At 43.9% G+C, this 20,209-nt stretch overlaps 1 protein-coding gene across 3 annotated transcripts in view; it reads right to left on the bottom strand.

Annotated features, from left to right (window-relative positions):
* Positions 1-20,209, bottom strand: part of abcc10 (ATP-binding cassette, sub-family C (CFTR/MRP), member 10) — a 193,418-nt gene that overhangs the window by 133,237 nt on the left and 39,972 nt on the right. For all 3 annotated transcript variants that reach the window (XM_060848104.1, XM_060848120.1, XM_060848112.1), the window contains exons 6-8: positions 17,396-17,535; positions 7,757-7,836; positions 977-1,148 (exon numbers count right to left, since the gene is read on the bottom strand). In XM_060848104.1, coding sequence (XP_060704087.1) covers positions 977-1,148; positions 7,757-7,836; positions 17,396-17,535 — 392 coding nt within the window. The remainder of the gene's footprint in view (positions 1-976; positions 1,149-7,756; positions 7,837-17,395; positions 17,536-20,209) is intronic.

Genomic DNA, 20,209 nt, shown 5'->3' with positions numbered 1-20,209 from the left:
TGATTTGTCACTGAGGCGGCCATTCTGTGAACCCCTGTCCTATTGTAGTTAATTGGTGTCATCCTCATGATGGTTTACCAGGCCTCCAAAATTAATATCATCAATAAATTTTAAAATACATTCTGTATTCCAAAATCCAAGTAAATTATAATCCTTTTCAAAAATACACTGGTCAAAGCACTGATCCTCGGAAAACACCAATGTGAACCATCCTCAAGACCGAAACAAAACCATTTATCATGTCATACCATCTCTTTCTTGAACCCAATTACTTATCCAAGCTGACACTGACCCGCCATCCATGTACTCCAGTTTGTTAACCAACCTTTTATGTCATACTCTGCAGTTAAGGCTGTCCTCGAATCTATACAGACACCATTCTCCTCCGAAACCTTCTGTTTCTCCATCAGAACATTCAAATAGTCAAACACAATCTTCCTTTTACAAATCATTGCTGGTTCTCCAGAATTAACTCAAACTCTCCAAGAACTTGTGATTCCCTGAAAACTTGTGTTTTCAAAAGCCATCCCAGCACTGATGTTGATCTTACAAGCCTGCAGTTACCAGCAACAGCCTTACACCTTGCCTGAATGACAGTGTCACCTTCTCCTCAAATCTTCAAATACCTCCCCAGTATCTAGGGAAGATTGGAATATTATGATGAGCTCTTCCACTGACCACACTCAAGGCTCCCTTATCAATATCAGTTGCACGGTAAATTGCTGCTGTTTTGATGATGGGAAAGATAGGCAGGGGGAGGAGGAATCAGCTTGTTTCATTTGATGAGGGCTTTTTCTAATGGGTGCTGGTATTTACGCTGTAATCACCTGTAACATTGACACTACAGATTTAGAAAGAGAAAGTGTCAGTAAATTTCATTAAAGTCACCCAATTACATCAATGAAGAGTCTGGATCATTACAACTAGAATTACTCTTTGTATTTTAGACATTATAAATAAGTTATAAATTTCATACATTAAGATCCTCTGACAGTGCACACGCTTCAATCACTTCTTTGTACTGCTTGGCATCGTACTTATTTCCAAAAAGGATATTTTCCCGGATAGTGGTAAACTGAATCCAGGGTTCTTGAGCTGCCAGACCAAAGCCTTTATTTTGCGATGAGATATACACTTCTCCACCAAGCCTACAGACAGTGAGATAAGAGGGAAAAAAGCTTTGAGTAATATAATGCAAATCCATTCACCTCCACCAAACATCCTAAAGCTTGTAAACTGAACAAAGAATGTACATGTGAGACCTCCAAAGATAAAGATTCCCTCAGAGACTGAGTCAAAACTAACCTTCCAGAAAAAGAACATCCAAGGCTAAATGATTAACAAGGACAGCAGAAACTAATATGACCATCACTGAATTCACCACAATCAGCTTCCTTGGATTTGAATGGACCATATCAGTACTGTGGCTACAACAGCAGGTCAGAGGCGAGAAATTTTGTGGAGGATATATTACTCACTATCTCCCCAAAGCCTTATACCATCTTCAAGACAGTCAGGAGCATCATGGAACACTCCATACTTGGTCATACTTTGAAGTTCAAAAAAAAATCAAGACGCTCAACAGCATTCATCCAAAGCCCACTTGACTGGCACCATATTCACAAACATCCAATATTCAGCCCATATTGGAAGCGGATCACCGTTCCTTCAATGTTGCTGGATCAACATCCTGTTACACCCTGCCCGACAGTACTGTAAACATACTAACACTCCAAGGTCAAGAAGGTCAACAATGAGGTGGGCTCTAAGCCACTTAATTACAGAAAGTCAAATAATTTTAGGTAAAACAGCCAGGCAAAGCTTTAATACAGAAAGTGACGGGTCCTTAGTTTCAGACAAGCTCATTTGATGATACTATGGGGCTTTGTCCAGGTGGTTGCCTACCAACACTTTTTGGTACAAATACGGAAACTGCTGGAAAAACTCAGCATGTCTGGCAGCACCTGTGCAGAGAAGTCAGAGTGAACTTTTCAGATTCAGCAACACATCTTTCCGAATCCTTTTTGGTCTTGGTTTATGTTGAAAAAATCTAGGGAGCCAGAAGGAAAAAAATCCTCTCAAGCTTATAAGACAAACAAGTTTCAGCCTCCGTTTTTAGACTGAATTATTTGAGAACCTGATGAAGTGTCCACATCTCAGTCCCTTCCTTAGCTTGTATAGCCTTAAAGCTGAACTGTGATCACTTTCCAAAGACTTTGAACTAGCTTAATATGTGTAAATCACAGCCTTGATTGGAAGTCCTGTTATTATCTACAGCTTTCAACCATTTAGTTTCATCAACATGAAGTCGGATGGGTGTATTTGCCAAATTCCATTTTCTTGTTTTTCCAGACAATTGCCAACAAAAGTTTTTCTTTGCTCTGCTGAAATATAATCAATGTATGGCTGTGCTGTACATGGTGTGGACGTGAGTATGTTTCTTTTGGGATTAGAAGGATTGTGTTTGGATTGTGGATTATAATTTAAATCTTAACCAGTTTTGGCACTTCTTTTTTAAAAGTTATTATTTATGTGAAATGGATTTTTTTTAACTTCATTGGAGGAACTTAGTACAGTATATGTGACTCTCCCTGTGGATAGCAGTACTCAAGGTGAAACATAAGGCCATTTTGGTGATTGAATCAAAACATTTGTACTGTTACATTTTTAATGGTGTGCCTTGTGGACCAGTGGCGTTTGATAATCAAAACATTCCTCCTATCATCGCTGTACCATCTCCTTCAGCCTTGGTTGCAACACTTCCCAATATTTAATTGGACAAAATTACTGTTAATGCAGTGCTGGATGGTGTAGAAATAGTCTGGCAATTTGGAGGCAAACATTTTAACAGGACGAGACAGGTAAAGGCGGGAAGAATATTCCCGATGACTGGAGGATCCAGAAACAAAGCCACAGTCTCAGGATATGGGGTCGGCCATTTTGAACTAAGATGAGGAGAAATTTCTTCTTCCATAGAGTGGTGAGCTTGTGGAATTCTCTGTGACAGAAAGCAGTTGAGGCCAAAATATTGAAAGTTTTCAAAAAGGAGTTAGATATTGTCCTTAGGGCTAAAGGGATCAAAGAGTATGGGGAACAACTGGGAACAAGGTACTGAGGTGGACAATTGGTCGTGATCACAGTGAATGGTGCAGCAGGTTCAGAGGCCTGAATGACCTACTCCTGCACCAATTTTCTATGTTTCTAAATTTGAGAGATCAGCTGGGAGATCAGCTGGAATCCCTGCCTCCCAAGTCTCTTATCCACCCAGCCAAAGATCAGGTACCAAAGCACTTTCCATCCAGCCACTGAACAAACAGCCCCAGCAGGGGCCGGTTAGAACCCTATGAACAAACACATTGACTGGATCCCATTTACCAACCCCTCAGAAAAAGAACTGGAAATTACATCACCAAAGGAAATGACATCACCAATCCAAGAAAACACAAATATATAAATAGAAAGCAGGAAACACCAGCAGTGTTTCGTCTTGAGGCTCACTGAAGGTGTTACCTAGTATGGTGCCAAAACATCTTCAAGTGAACCTTCCAGCTCAGCGAGCAAACCTACATCCAGAATCTCAACCTCGGGAAGAGAGTAGCTAAAGTGAATGTTAGATCCTTGGAGGATAAGGCTGGTGAGTTAACAGTGCTAAGCACAATAATGGCAGTGACTCTAAATCAATATTTTACCACAGTTTTCACAGTGGAGAACACCAGTACCATTCCAATCGTAACAGAAAATGCAGCGATTATTGAAAAGGAGGAACTTACAACAAACATCGTCATTAGGGAAAAAGTACAGAGCAAACCATTGGGATTGAAGGCAGATACGTCTGCAGGGCCTGATGGCCTGCATCCTAGGGTCTTAAAGAACTGGCAACAGAGACAGTGGATCTGTTGGTTAAAATATTCCGAAACTGCCTGGATATGGCAAAGGTTCCAATCGATTGGAAAAATGCTAATATGATGCCCTTGCTCAAATAGGGAGGGAGACAGAAAGTAGGAAACTATAGATCAATAAGTTGTACATGTGTCATTGGGAAATTGTTTGAAACAATAATAACAGGAAACTTGCAAAGTCAGAATGTGGTCCATCAGAGTCAGTACAGTTTTACGAATGGGAAGTCTTGTTTGACTAATTTACTACAGTGCGTTGAAAATGTACCAAGCAATCTGGATAATGGGGATTTTATAGATTTGGCATGTTTAAACTTCCAGAAGGCATTTGGTGAGGTACCAGGTCTTGTCATCACATGGGCTGCCAGCACAACCAACCCATTGTCAGCCAGTAACAGTCCCCATTAGCAACCATTCATTCTCCCAGGCTGATGTTTATCCACTCATTTGTCTACCCAACTGTTTTCACTGTCTCTCTGAGCTCCATCTCCACCTATCATTTACTCCATCCGCCTACCCCGCCCCCCCCCCCCCCCCCCTTCTCTAGCATCAATACCAACCTTTTCCCAGCTACAATCAGTTCTGAAGAAGGGTCACTGAACCCAAAATGAAAACTCTGCTTTCTCTCCACAGATGCTGCCTGACCTGCTCAGTTTTTCCAGCAATTTCTGATTTTGTATCTCAATTATTTATAACTTGTAGAAATCACTTGGACAAAAGGAAGAAAGGTTTGTTGCCAAATTTGCTGATGACACAAAAATAAGATACTTCAGTTGTGCTGTGCACCAATGCAACCATTAAAGTACTGTACACAGCATTGGTCACATTATTTAAACAAATGCATAAATGTATTGGAAGCACTTCAGTAAAGGTTTACTATACTCATGCCTGCATTGGCCAGCTATCTTACAAGGACAGAACTGACAGGCTCAACTATCTGCCAGAGTTTACAAGACCAAGAGGCAGCCCAATTGAAAGATATCAGCTCCCAAAGGTTGTGCAGAGCATGGTTTCTCTGAAAGGAGAATCTAGAACTAGGGATTACTGTTTAAAAATCCAGTGTCACCCACTTAAACGAGTACTGAGGGGACATTTCTTTCTGAGGTTCCTGAGCCTTTGGAATTCTCTTCCAGAAAAGACAATGGAAACCAATGTTTTTAAGGTAGGGACAGATAGGCTCTTAGTAAGAAAGGGGGTGAAAGGTTACCAGAAGAAGTTAGAATTGTGGATCTAAGGTTACAGTCAGATGAGCCATGACCTTATTGAATGGCGAGGCTAGCTCATAGGGCTGAGTGGCCTACTCCTTCTCCTTGGACATGTGTTCCTAATTGGATCCTAACTTAAACATGCGATTCTTAGTGTATGTGCATAGAGGTTCTCTCTTTTACCTTATGTCGGTCATGGGTAAAGTGTTGGAAAGGATTTCTAATCATCTAGAATGGGATAATTTGATTAGGGATAGTCAACATGGTTTTGTGAAGGATAGGTTGTGACTCACAAACCTTATTGAGTTCTTTGAGAAGGTGACCAAACGGGTGGATGAAGGTAAAGCCATTGATGTGGTGTGTATGGATTTCAGTAAGGCATTTGATAAGGTTCCCCACGGTAGGCTGTTGCAGAAAACACACAGGCTTGAGATTGAGCTGTTTGGATCAGAAATTGGCGAGTTGTAACAAGACAGAGTGGTGTTTGATGGGAAGTTGTCATCCCTGAGTTCAGTTACTAGTAGTGTACCATAATGATCTGTTTTGTGTCCATTGCTGTTTGTCATTTTTATAAATGACCTGGATGAGGGCATAGAAGGAGGGTTAGTAAATTTGCAGATGACACTAAGGTCAGTGGAGTTGTGGGCAGTGCCAAAGGACGTTGCAGGTTACAGAGAGACATAGATATGCTGCAGAGCTGGGCTGAGGGGTGGCAAATGGAGTTTAATGTGGAAAAGTGTGAGGTGACTCACTTTAGAAGGAGCAACAGGAATACAGAGTCTGGGCTCATGGTAAGATTTTTGGTCGTGTGGATGAGCAGAGAAATCTCGATGACCATATACATAGTTCCCTGAAAGTTGCCAACCAGGTTGAGAGGGTTGTTAAGAAGGCATACAGTGTGTTAGCTTTTATTGGCAGAGGGATTGAGTTTCGGAGCCATGAGATCATGTTGCAGCTGGACAACACTCTGGTGTGGCTGCAGTTAGAGTATTGCATACAGTTCTGGGCACCACACTGTAGAAAGGATGTGGAAGCTTTCGAAAGGGTTCAGAGGAGATTTACCAAGATGTTGCCTGGTCTGGAAGGAAAGTCTGATGAGGAAAGGCGGAGGGACTTGAGGCTGTTATTGTTAGAGAGAAGAAGGTTGAGAGGTAACTTAATTGAGACATGTAGGATAATCAGAGGGTTACTTAGGGTGGACAGTGAGAGCCTTTTTTCTCAGATGGTGATGAGTAGAACGAGGGGACATGGCTTTCAATTGAGGGGGTGATAGATATAGGACAGACGTCAGAGGTAGTTTCTTTACTCAGAGAGTAGTAGGGGTGTGGAACACCCTTCCTGCAACAGTAGTAGACACACCAATTTTAAGAGCATTTAAATGGTCATTGGATAAATATATGGATGAAAATGGAATAGTGCAGGTTAGATAGGCTTCAGATTGGTTTTACAGATTGGCACAATGTCTAGGGCTGAAGGGCCTGAACTGCCCTGTGATGTTCTATGTTCTATGCTCTAGAAGTATTCAAGCAGCTTTCAATTACCAGTTCCTTCAAGCCTGAGCCAGTCCACATCCACTGTCTAAACCTGTCGCTCAAATCCAAAGCATCTGTAGCCCTTTTTAGAAATTCTTTAGGAATTCAAATTCCTGCAACTCAATCTCCTCACCCTCAAAAGTATATCTGAGAATAACTAGAGTAAAGGAGCTCCACAGTTCTTCTGTGCATGGGCGACAATAATGAGGAAATTCTCATGATCTCTCACAATAACTCATCCCTGTGGCACTCCACACCAAGCACTAACTTCTATAAAAGATAGGGGAAGCATCAACCTATCAGTTCCTATCCTGGGAGAATAACTGTCCCAGCTTGTTACTCGTTCAATAAATGCCTTGCAGATGCAATAGGCTTGTGGTCTCCTTCCTGATGAACATTTCATTCTTCAGAATCTCCCCACAGCAATATTACCGAGATCAGAACAAACCAAAACTTAAAAGCACAAATCCGCATCTCTCCAGCTCTACTGAGATTAGCAGGAACATGTGGTCAAATATCTTACCAATGTAGGCTCTGATCCATAAAATTAGGGAGACAAGAATAAGCAGTCACTGATGCAAAATTCAATGTCAGGGCTTTCAGACAAACAGCAGATGGAATGCACACAGCCATGAGACGGTGAAATCCCCTTCCGGTTCTGAGGCAAAAGCTATGAATGTAATGCTGTGATGGAGAGTTTAAAGGTGACATGGTGCTTAATCATGAGGGAGGATGCAGGGTGGGCAACCTTTAACCCATCAAATTCTGAGGGCTGGAGGGGGAGGATCTCAGGGATGACTCTTCTGCCCAGACAGTGATTGATTAATGCCACAGCGACAGTGAAGGAATGGCAATCTATTTCCAACTCAGGGTGGAGTTGGGAGGGGAACTTGCAGGTGGTGGTGTTCCCATGGATCTGCTGCTTTTGTCCTTCGAGATGAAAGTGGTCATGGGTTTGGTAGGTGCTGTGTTTCAGCTTTGCCCTTTACACTGAGGCAGTGGGCCATTCCACTCTTGAGGTTAGGGATAGTACCAAATGGGAACAGACTGAGTGGATGCACCCATGTGAAGGGCTGAACGACTCATGTCCATGCTGCAACAATCATTTGTTTTATGAAGTTACCTGTTGAGTTCTCCCAATATCGCTGCTATCAGGGAGCTCTTGCCACAACCAACCTTCCCAACAACTCCTATCAGCTGCTCCTGCAGAAAGATTAAAATAGAATCTGTTACTTGAATGAATGTCTCCATTTAACGTGCTCTCAGTTCAGCACTGCTGAGGAGAAGACTCAGTTGGTAATCAACACGCTCTGTATTTCAATTCAATATTTACTGTGGAAAAGGATATGGAAGATATAGACTGTAGGGAAATAGATGGTGACATCTTGCAAAATGTCCAGATTACAGAGGAAGAAGTGCTGGATGCCTTGAAATGGTTAAAGGTGGATAAATCCCCAGGACCTGATCAGGTGTACCCGAGAACTCTGTGGGAAGCTAGGGAAGTGATTGCTGGGCCTCTTGCTGAGACATTTGTATCAATAGTCACAGGTGAGGTGCCAGAAGACTGGAGGTTGGCAAACGCGGTGCCACGGTTTAAGAAGGGTGGTAAAGACAAGCCAGGGAACTATAGACCAGTGAGCCTGACCTTAGTGGTGGGCAAGTTGTTGGAGGGAATCCTGAGAGACAGGATGTACATGTATTTGGAAAGGCAAGGACTGATTAGGGATAGTCAACATGGCTTTGAGTATGGGAAATCATGTCTCGCAAACTTGATTGAGTTTTTTGAAGTAACAAAGAAGATTGATGAGGGCAGAGCGGTAGATGTGACCTATATGGACTTCAGTAAGGCATTAGACAAGGGTCCCCATGGGAGACTGATTAACAAGGTTAGATCTCATGGAATACAAGGAGAACTAGCCATTTGAATAAAGAACTGGCTGAAAGGTAGAAGATAGAGAGTGGTGGTGGAGGATTGTTTTTCAGACTGGAGGCCTGCGACCAGTGGAATGCCACAAGGATCGGTGCTGGGCCCTCTACTTTGTGTCATTTACATAAATGATTTGGATGCGAGCATAAGAGGTACAGTTAGTAAGTTTGCAGATGACACCAAAATTGGAGGTGTAGTGGACAGCGAAGAGGGTTACCTCAGATTATAACAGGATCTGGACCAGATGGGCCAATGGGCTGAGAAGTGGCAGATGGAGTTTAATTCAGATAAATGCGAGGTGCTGCATTTTGGGAAAGCAAATCTTAGCAGGACTTATACACTTAATGGTAATGTCCTAGGGAATGTTGCTGAACAAAGAGACCTTGGAGTGCAGGTTCATAGCTCCTTGAAAGTGGAGTCACAGGTAGATAGGATAGTGAAGAAGATGGGAAAAAGTTGCAGCTGCAAAAGCTGCTCCTTTCCTGAGGTATTTTAGGTGTTGAAGCTGATTTCCTCAAATTCCAGGAGCAGGAATTACTATTTCATGAGCTGTTGCATTGTTTTGGAACCTTGGGGAAAGAGGAACAAAATGATGACACTTTGAAAAGTAGGAAGAGAGACAAAGGCAGAGACCACATGGTCAGAGAGAAAACTACACTGCTGTCTGATACAGCAGTGAATCTGCACAGCTACTGCCTTTGCTGTTTGAATTCAAGTATCTCTGGACATCAGAGTGCATCTAAGAAAAATTAACAAACAGCAAAGTTCACAGGTGACCTGGGACAAACCTGTGTGAGAAAGCTCACAGCAGAGGGGAAGCAAAGTGCATCTTTTTAAGTGTAACCTTGCTGTTAATCTATAATAATGCGTAGAGTGGGTTCTTTTTTGATTATATGTTTTATTGAGAGCTGATGCTTAAGTAAACTTTTAAAGTATAAACTAAGTTAGCCGCAAGGAGTGTTTTTTAGAGCAGTAAGACGGTGCTATTTTCTGGGTCTGCAGATTGCTAAGCTGCAAAGATGGCCTTTAGAAGAGTGATGTGCTCTTGTTGTCGGGTATGGGAGTTTAGGGAGAGTTTACAGGTTACTGTTGATTATTTCAGCAGCAAGTGTCTTTGGTTGCAAATCCTATCAGATCGCATTAATCGGTTAGAATGGCAGCTCGAGGCAATAAGGAATTTACTGGAGCTAGGGGGTGTGATGGATGACAATTGCAGGAAGGACGAACAACCACAGATGCAGTCAGGTAAATGGGTTATCTCCAGGAAAGGCAGGAGTCTCCCGTGGCTATCTTCATCTCAAACAAATATGTTGTTTCGGAAAATGTAAGGGGTGACGGATTCGCAGGAGAATGTAGCACAAACAGCCAAGTTTCTGGTATCGAGACAGGCTCTGAAATAAGATGGGGAACATCAGGTTCCAAGCGAGCAAGTGGGATAAGGGCGTCTCTCAGTGAAAGTGAGGACTGCAGATGCTGGAGACCTGTCTCCCCAATGGGACTCTCTCGTCAGGGGCACAGACAGGCATTACTGCAGCCAGCAGTGAGACATCAGAACAGTGCCAGGATCAAGGATATCTCAGAGAGACTGCAGCATATCCTCAAAGGGGAAAGCGTCCAGGAGGTCATTGTAAATAAGCTTGAAAAGCATAGCAGGGTCAGGCAGCATCCAAGGAGCAGGAGAAACAACATTTTGGGCAAAAGCCCTTCTTTGGGAATGAGGCTGTGACCGGAGGGGATGGTGAGATAAATGGGAGGGGGCAGTGGGGCTGGGAGGAAGGTAGCTGGGAATGCAATAGGTCAGAGAGGAGAATGGAGCAGACAGGTGGCAAAGAGGAAGGACAGGTAGGACAGGTCGTGAGAGCGGTGCCGAGTTGGAAGGTTGGATCTGGGATAAAGTGAGGGAGAGGGGAAGTGAGGAAACTGGTGAAATCCACATTGATGCCGTGGGGTTGGGATTAAATTCCCATCATGCCGAGATAGAAGATGAGGCGTTCTTTCTCCAGGTGTCGGGTGGTTAGGGAGTGGCGATGGAGGAGGCCCAAGACCTGCATGTCCTTGGCAGAGTAGGAGGGGGAGTTGGAAGTGTTCAGCCCACGGGGTGGTGGGGTTGGTTGATGTGGGTGTCCCAGAGATGTTCTCTCAGGTGCCTTGTAAGTCCTGTCCCCCCAATGGGACTCTCGCGTCAGGGGCACAGAAAGGCATTACTGCAGCCAGCAGTGAGACATCAGAATGGTGTGTTGCCTCCCCCGTGCCAGGATCAAGGATATCTCAGAGAGACTGCAGCATATCCTCAAAGGGGAAAGCGTCCAGGAGTTCGTTGTACACATTGGAACTAACGACATAGGAAGGGAAAAAGATGAGATTCTGAAGGAAGAATAAAGGAAGTTAGGCAGGAATTTAAAAAGAAGGCCCTTGAGGATAGTAATATCTAGATTACTCCCAGTGCTACGAGTTAGTGAAGGTAGGAATAGGAGGATAGAGCAGATGAACGCATGGCTGAGGAGCTGTGCAGGGAAGAAGGGTTCACATTTTTGGATCATTGAAATCTCTTCTGGGTCAAAAATCACCTGTATAAGAAGGATGGATTGTACCTGAAGTGGAAGGGGACTAATATACTGGCAAGGAGAATTTCTAGAGTTGCTTGGGAGGATTTAAACTGGTAAGGCGGAGGTGAGTGGCCGGGAGTTCAGAAGCAAAGGGATCAGCCTGAGGCAGGTACAGTTAGGAATAGGAGCAAGTGAAACAGTCAGGAACAAAGCAGGAAATGAGGTCGGACTGATAAATTAAACTGCATTTATTTATTTCAATGCAAAAAGGCTGAACAGGGAAGGCAGATGAACTCAGGATATGGTTAGGAACATGGGACTGGGATATCATAGCAATTATAGTAACATGGCTCAGGGATGGGCAGGACTGGCAGCTTAATATTCCAGGATACAAATGCCACAGGAAGGACAGAAATTGGGGGGGGGGGGCAAGAGAGGAGGGGGAGTGGCATGTTTGATAAGGGATAGCATTACGGCTGTGCTGAGGGAGGATATTCCTGAAAATACATCCAGTTATTTGGATGACACTGAGAAGTAAGAAAAGCATGATCACCTTTTTGGCATTGTACAATAGACCCCCCCCCAATAGTCAGCAGGAAATTGAGAATCAAATTTGTAAGGAGATCTCAGCGATCTGTAAGAATAACAGAGTGGTTATGGTCGGGGATTTTAACTTTCCAAACGTAGACTGGGACTACCATTGTGCTAAAGGTTTAGATGGAGAGGAATTTGTTAAGCGTGTACAAGAAAATTTTCTGATTCAGGATGTAGATATACAACTGCAAAACTTGACCTCCTCTTAGGTAATAAGGTCGGGTAAGTGACTGAGGTGTCAGTGGGAGAGCACTTTATGGCCAGTGACTATAATTCTATTAGTATTGAAATAATGATGGAAAAGGATAGACCAGATGTAAAAGTTAAAGTTCTAAACTGGAGGAAGGCCAATTTTGACGGTATTAGGCAAGAACTTTGCCCTGATTGGGAAATGGGAAGCCTTCAGAAATGAGAGTCCAAAGGTAGTATGTTATTGTTAGGGTGGACAAAGTTAAAAATCAGGAGGAGAAAGTGAGGACAGCAGATGCTGGAGATCATTCAAGAATATGGTGCTGGAAAAGCATAGCTGGTCAGGCAGTAGCCAAGGAGAATCAATGTTTCGGGCATCAGGAATGAGGCTTGTGGGTCGGGGCTGAGAGATAAATGGGACGGGGGTGGGATTGGGGGGAGATATCTGGGAAAGTGATAGGTGGATGAAGCTGAGGGAGAAGGTGGGTAGTGCTGGACAGGTCTGGAGGTCGGTGCCGAGTTGGAGGCTTGGGACTGGGATAATGTTGGGGGAGGGGAAATGAGGAAGTTGTTAAACTCCACATTTATCCCGTGTGGTTGCAGGATCCCAAGGCAGACTATGAGGCGTTCCTCCTCCAGGCGTCAGGTGGTAATGGTTCGACGGTGGAGGAGGCCCAGGACCTGCATGTCCTTGACAGAGTGGAAGGGGGAGTTGAAGTGTTCTGCCACGGGCTGGTGGGGTTGGTGGGTGAGAGGCTCCCAGAGATGTTCTCTGAAATGATCTGCAAGGTGTCCTGTCTCCCCGATGAAGAGGAGACCACACCGGTGAAACGGATGCAGTAACATTGGTTAAAAGTTAAAAACTCACACAACACCAGGTTGTAGTCCAACAGGTTTATTTGGAAGCACTAGCTTTTGGAGCACTGCTCCTTTCTCAGGTGTTGTGGAGAATAAGACCATAAGACACGGAATTTATTGCAAGAGATTACAGTGTCATGCAACTGAAATGATATATTGAACTAACCTGGATGGTTGTTAAGTCTTTCATCTTTTAGAAGTGATTGTAGGTTTCAGTTCATTAATATGTAAATCCCAGAACTTCTTTTAAGTCACCTTCTCGAGATAATATAAGGTTTCATAACAAAAGGTGACATCACAGCTCAGCCAATGCATTGTAGGTGTGAGGTTCGAGTCTGGCTGTGTCCCAATCTTGGGTCAGACTCGAACCTCACACCTTTAATGCATTGGCTGAGCTGAGATGTCACCTTTTTAATAAAACCTTATATTATCTCGGGAAGATGATTGAAAGGAAGTTCTGAGATTTACATACTAATGAACCGAAACCCCTAACCACTTCTAAAAGATGAAAGACTTAACAGTAATCCAGGTTAGTTCAATATATCATTTCAGTTGCATGACACTGTAATCTTTTCTGACAAGTTCTGTGTTTTGTGCTCTTATTCTCCACAACCACCTGAGGAAGGAGCAATGCTGGAGGCCTGTGACCAGTGGAGTGCCACAAGGATCGGTGCTGGGTCCATTACTTTTCATCATTTATATAAATGACTTGGATGTGAACATAGAAGGTATAGTTAGTAAGTTTGCAGAATACACCAAACTTGGAGGTGTAGTGGACAGCAAATAAGGCTACCTCCAAGTGCAAGGGGATCTTGACAGATGGGCCAGTGGGTTGAGGAGTGGCAGATTGAGTTTAATTTCGATAAATGTGAGGTGCTGCATTTTGGAAAGGCAATCAAGGCAGGACTTCCACACTTAATGGTAATGTCCTGGGGAGAGTGCCGCTCAACAAAGGGACCTTGGAGTGCAGGTTCATAGTGCCTTGAAAGTGGAGTCGCAGGAAGATAGAAACTTACAAGATAATACATGGCTTGGAAAGGGTGGACGCTAGGAAATTGTTTCCGTTAGGCGAGGAGACTAGGACCCGTGGACACAGCCTTAGAATTAGAGGGGGTAAATTCAGAACAGAAATGCGGAGACATTTCTTCAGCCAGAGAGTGGTGGACCTGTGGAATTCATTGCCACAGGGTGCAGTGGAGGCCGGGACGCTAAATGTCTTCAAGGCAGAGACTGATAAATTTTTGATGTCACAAGGAATTAAGGGCTAGGGGGAGAATGCGGATAAGTGGAGTTGAAATGCTCATCAGCCATGATTGAATGGCGGAGTGGATTCGATGGGCCGAATGGCCTTACTTCCACTCCTATGTCTTATGGTCTTATAGATAGGATAGTGAGGAAGGCGTTTATTCTGCTTTCCTTTATTGGACAGAGCATTGAATATAGGAGATGGTGGGAGGTTATGTTATGGCTGTACAAAACATTGGTTCGGCCACTTTTGGAATGCTGCATGCGATTCTGGTCTCCCTCCTATCAGAAGGATGTTGTGAAACTTGAGAGGGTGCATAGAGTCATAGAGATGTACAGCATGGAATCAGACCCTTCAGTCCAACCTGTCCATGCCGACCAAATATCCCAAATCAATCTAGTCTCACCTGCCAGCACCCAGCCCATATCCCTCCAAACCCTTCCTATTCATATACCCATCCAAATGCCTCTTAAATGTTGCAATTGTACCAGACTCCACCACATCCTCTGGCAGCTCATTCCGTACACGTACCACCCTCTGCATGAACAAGCTGCCCCTTAGATCTCTTTTATATCTTTCCCCTCTCACCCTAAATCTATGCCCTCTAGTTCTGGACTCCCCCACCCCAGGGAAAAGACTTTGTCTATTTACCCTATCCATGCCCCTCATAATTTTGTAAACCTCTATAAGGTCACCCCTCAGCCTCCGATGCTCCAGGGAAAACAGCCCCAGCCTGTTCAGCTTCTCCCTGTAGCGCAAATCCTCCAACCCTGGCAACATCCTTGTAAATCTTTTCTGAACCCTTTCAAGTTTCACAACATCTTTTCGATAGAATGGGGACCAGAATTGCACGTAATATTCCAACAGTGGCCTAACCAATGTCCTGTACAGCCGCAACATGACCTCCCAACTCCTGTACTAGATACTCTGAACAATAAAGGAAAGCATACCAAACGCCTTCTTCACTATCCTATCTAACTGCAACTCCACTTTCAAGGAGCTAGGAACCTGCACTCCAAGGTCTCTTTGTTCAGCAACACTCCCTAGGACCTTACCATTAAGTGTATAAGTCATGGTAAGATTTGCTTTCCCAAAATGCAGCACCTCACATTTATCTGAATTAAACTCCATCTGCCACTTCTCAGCCCATTGGCCCATCTGGTCCAGATCCTGTTGTAATCTGAGGTAACCCTCTTCACTGTCCACTACACCAAAGATTTACAAGGATGTTGCCTGGGTTGGAGGGCTTGAGCTAAAGGGAGAGGCTGAACAGGCTGGGGCTTTTTCCTGTGGAGCATCGGTGGCTGAGGGGTGACCTTATAGAGGTTAAAAGGAATCTTAGGGGCAACATTTAAAGGCATCTGGATGGGTACATGAATAGGAAGGGTTTAGAGGGATATGGCCAAGTGCTGACAAATGGGACTAGATTAAGTTAGGATATCTGATCGGCATGGATGAGTTGGACCTAAGAGTCTGTTTCGGGCTGCTGTACATCTCTATGACTCTGAAAGGGGAAAATGGGCCCATTCTGCTGAGAACAAAGCAACAAGAATGGAGGAGGGATGCAAATGAGCAAAGTTGCAATTGAAATGGAGGACAGAGTTATAGAGATGTACAGGACAGAAAATTACTCTTCGGTCCAACTCGTCCATGCTGACCAGATATCCTAACCTAATCTAGTCCCATTTGCCAACACTTGGCCTATATCTCTCTAAACCCTTCCTATCCATATACCCATCCAGATGTCTTTTAAATGTTGTCATTGTACCAGCCTCCACCACTTTCTCTGGCACCTGATTGCATATCCGCACAAGCCTCTGCATGTAAAAGCCTCTTAGGTCCCTTTTCAATCTTTCCCCTCTCACCCTAAACCTATGCTCTTTAGTTCTGGACTCACCCACCCCAGGGAAAAGACATTGTCTATTTACCCTATTCAGAGAGGTCACGCTCCAAAGTTGTTAAACTTGTTATCAGCCACTTTGTAGAAATAATAGAGCTGTCGACTGTTTTCAAAACTGGGAAAGGTTTTGGAAAACTAAAGCATAAAGAGTCTTGGGATTCCTAGTTCTGAATTCTCTAGAGATTAACATTTTGATTCAGTTGGCAGTGAGGAAGGCAATTGCAATCTTAACATTCATTTGAAGAGGAGTAGAATACAAGAGCAGAGTTGTACTGCTGAGGCTAGATAAGGCTCTGTTAGTCACAAAGAACTCGAGCAAGTTTCCTTCTCATTAAACCACGTTGATACGGTTTAGTTCTATTAAGCTGTTTCTTCCTCAACAATGAACTTTAGCATTTTCCCAAAAAAAAGTCATAGAGTCACAGAGATGTACAGCATGGAAACAGACCCTTCAGTCCAATTTGATAGTGCTGACCAAATGTCCTAAATTAATTTTGTCCCACTTGCCAGCATTTGGCCCAAATTCCGCTAAACCTTTTCCATCCAGATGTCTTTTAAATGTTGTAATCATACCAGCCTCCCTCACCTTCTCTGGCAACTCGTTCGACACACATTTCATCCACTGTGTGAAAAAGTTGCCCCTCATGTCCTTTCAAAATCTTTTCCCTCTCACCTTAAACATACGCCTTCTACTTCAGGACTCCCCTACCCTGGGAAAAAGACCTTGACTATTCAATGTATCCATTCACCTCACAATTTCATCAATCTCCATAAAGTCCCCCTTCAGCTTCTGACACTCGAGGGAAAGAAGCCCCGTTGAAAAGTGTTCAGTAAGTTGGCCTACAGTTTCCTGCTTTGTGTCTCCCTCCAATCCGGGGGTGCACACGTGGCTTTCAACCTATTGGAGGAAAATATTGTTGCCAAATTTGCTGATGATGCAACAATAGGTCATAAGTTAAGTTGTGAAGAGAACATAAGGAGGCTACAAAAAGCTGCAAATACACTAAGCGAGTGGGCAAAGTAAATGGAGGACACTGAGAGAAAAGGTGAAATTCTCCAATTTGGCATGAAAAACGAAAAAAGGTGAAAAGTTGAATTTCACCAGGGCAGATGGTGAAGCTTTAACTAAATAAACTTCTAGAGTTAATGAAGACGATAAAATCATTGTCAATTCTCAAAAAACCCAGATGGTTTGCTCATGTCCTTTAGGGAAGGAAACTGTCATTCTTCCCTAGAGTGGCCTCCATGTGACTCCAGACCCACAGTAATGTGGCTGACTCTTCACTGCCCTCTGGGCAATGAGTGATACGCAATAAATACTGAGTTTAAAAAAGTATTTGTGGATATTATTTAGGGAAGAATGCAAATATGTTGTAAGCAGTTCAGAAACGGTTTGCCATTCTAATACCCGGAAGGAGTGGGTAGCCTGATGAAGAAAGGTGACAGGCTTGGCAGGAATCTGTTCCAGGTATCTGAGTAGGCAAGGTTAGCAGCAAGCTTACCTGTTTCACCATTAGATTCAGGTTAAGGAGCTCCAAACTGCCTTCAAGTCTGGTTCCTGAGTCCCCTGATGCTTCTTGAGGAATCCAGGAGAAGGAAGCATCATGTAGCTCCAATGCGGAGTCCGGGTCCTCTGGTTCTCCTAAACACAAAGTGACACTGAGTGAGAGGTTTGCTGCATGACTGATACCTTCAGTCCTTTCTCAGTGATACACCTAATTTCAAACTCCTTACCAACCAGTCGGGTACAAAATCATGTCTTTAAAAGGGCACCTGAAGGATGTAACTCCCATCAAAAGTAAGACAAATAGAGAGGATAATTCATTCTCTTTGCCCGTACCTCACTATTCTCTGATTAGGAACACAGGAGTAGGCCATTCAGCCCTTCCAGCCTGTATCAATGATCTCATGGCTGATCTGTGGCCTAAGTCCATACACCTGTCTTTGGCCCATATCCCTAAACAAAATGTATCTGTTCAGATTTAAAATGAATAACTGATTCTGCAACCACAGCCAGTTGTGGAAGAGTTCCAAATTTCTGTCACCCTGGGTGCGTAGAAGTGCTTTCAAAAATCTCTTTGAATGGTCTTCCCTGACTTTTACAATATTTCCTTCCACCTGGACTTCAGGGGTTAAGTTATCTTTCTAGTGAACCTTCAAGGTTATTATATATCCTTCCTGAGGTGTGTTGCCCAGACCTGCTCTCAGTATTCCAACTGGGGCTGAACCAGGGTTTTGCATAACTGCAGCCTAACCTCTGCAGTCTTGCTCTCCAGTCCTCGAGGTATAAGGATGAGCTTTCTCAATTATTTTCTGCAAGTGTTCAGGACATTTTAAAAATCTATCCACCTGAACCTCCAAGTCTCTTGCAAACATCTGGAATGTACCCGGATCTGTCCTTTCTTGGTCTAAAATAGATAAACCCATTGAAATCCATCTGCCACAGGTTTGCTCATTCAATGAGTCTATCAATATCCTTTTATAATTTAATGCTTACATCTACACTGTCTACAGCGCTGTTTAACGTGATCTCATGAGCAAATTTGAAGATATGACTTGATATGCTCCTATCCAAATCATTAATAAATAACATGAATAATTGAGGCACTAAAACAGATTCTTCTGAGGTATCAGTGATTACAGGATGCTGCCTGAACTGCTGTGCTCTTCCAGCACCACTAATCCAAAATCTGTGACAGATCTACTTTGTAAGCCCAGGTTTTTTCCCCACCTCAGGGTGGTGGAGAATGCTGGCTGACCAGCATTTTATTGTCCATCCCTAGGTGCAGCTTGAGAAGACGGTGGCGAGCTGCCTTCTTGCACTGCTGCAGCCCACATGCTGTAGATAGACCCACAATGATCCGAGGGAGGGAATTCCAGTTTCTGACCCAGTGACAGTGAAGCAATGGTGATATATTTCCAAGTCAGGATGGGGAGTGGTTTGGAGAGGAACTTGCTGGGGGTGGTGTTCCCATGTGTGTGCTGCCCTTGCTTTTCTTGAGGGAAGTGGTCATGAACTTAGAATGCACTGTTTCAATGGCCTAGTGATATTACCGCTGAACTGTTCATCCAGAGACCCAGGTAATGCTCACCGGTCCGACTCAAATCCTGCCACAGCAGATGATGGAATGTGAATCCAATAAGAGTGTGGAATTACTAGTCTAACGATGACGATGAATCCATTGTCGATTGTCAGAAAAGCCCATCTGGTTCACAAATGTCTTTTAGGGAAGGAAACCTGGTCTGGCCTGCATGTGACTCCAGACCCACAACAACGTGGATGACTCTTAACTATCCTCTGGAATGGCCTATAAATGCTGGCCTAGCTAGCAACACCCTCATCCCGTGAATGAATTTTAAAAAACGTTATGTCTGGTGAATTTCTGCAGCGCATCTTGTAAATAGTACATATGCTGTGACTGAGTATTGGTGGTGGAGGGAGTGGTTGCTTGTGGGTGTGGTGCTAATCAAGTGGGCTGCTTTGTCCTGGATGGTGTCGAGCTACTTGGGTGTTGTTGGAGCTGCACCCATCCAGGTAAGTGGGGAGGATTCCATCACACTCCTGACCCATGCCTTCCAGATGTTGGACAAGTTTTGGGGAATCAGGGGGTGAGTTATTCATCGCAGTATTCCGAGCTTCTGACATGCTTTCGTAACCACTGTATTTCTAGGGCTTATCCAATTCAGTTTCTGGTCAATGGTAACCCCCAGGATGTTGATAAGGGGGAATTCAGTGATGGTAACTTGACATTGAATGTCAAGGGGCAGTGGTTAGACTGTACCTTATTAGAAATGGTCATTTCCTGGTATTTGTATAGAGTAAATGTTACTTAAATGGTGAAATGCTGCAGAAAGCTACAGCACAGAGGGATTTCGCAGTCATACAGTCATAAAGGTGTGCAGCATAGAAAGAGACCTTACAGTCCAACTTGTCCATGCCAACTAAATACCCTAAATTAATCTTGTCCCATTTGCCAGTATTTGCCCCCTATCCCTTGAAACCCTCCCCCAGATGCCGTTCAAATGTTGTATTTGCACCAGCTTCCACCACTTCCTCTGGCAGCTCATTCCATACAACACCACCCTCTGTGTGAAAACGTTGCCCCTGAGGTCTGTTTTAAGTCTTTCCCCTCTCACCCTAAACCTATGCCCTGTAGTTCTGGAGTCCCCCACCCCAGGGAAAAGACCTTGTCTATTTATCCTATCCATACCCCTCATAATTTTGTATACCTCCATAAGGTCACCCCTCAGCCTCCGACACTCCAGGGAAAACAGCCCCAGCCTGTTCAGCCTCTCCCAAGAGATCAAACCTCCAA

The sequence above is a fragment of the Hemiscyllium ocellatum genome, chromosome 3 (genome assembly GCF_020745735.1).
Source record: "Hemiscyllium ocellatum isolate sHemOce1 chromosome 3, sHemOce1.pat.X.cur, whole genome shotgun sequence".
NCBI classification, from domain to species: domain Eukaryota; kingdom Metazoa; phylum Chordata; class Chondrichthyes; order Orectolobiformes; family Hemiscylliidae; genus Hemiscyllium; species Hemiscyllium ocellatum.
Note: the sequence above shows the minus strand (reverse complement) of the source record. Positions and strands in the feature narration are given on the sequence as shown.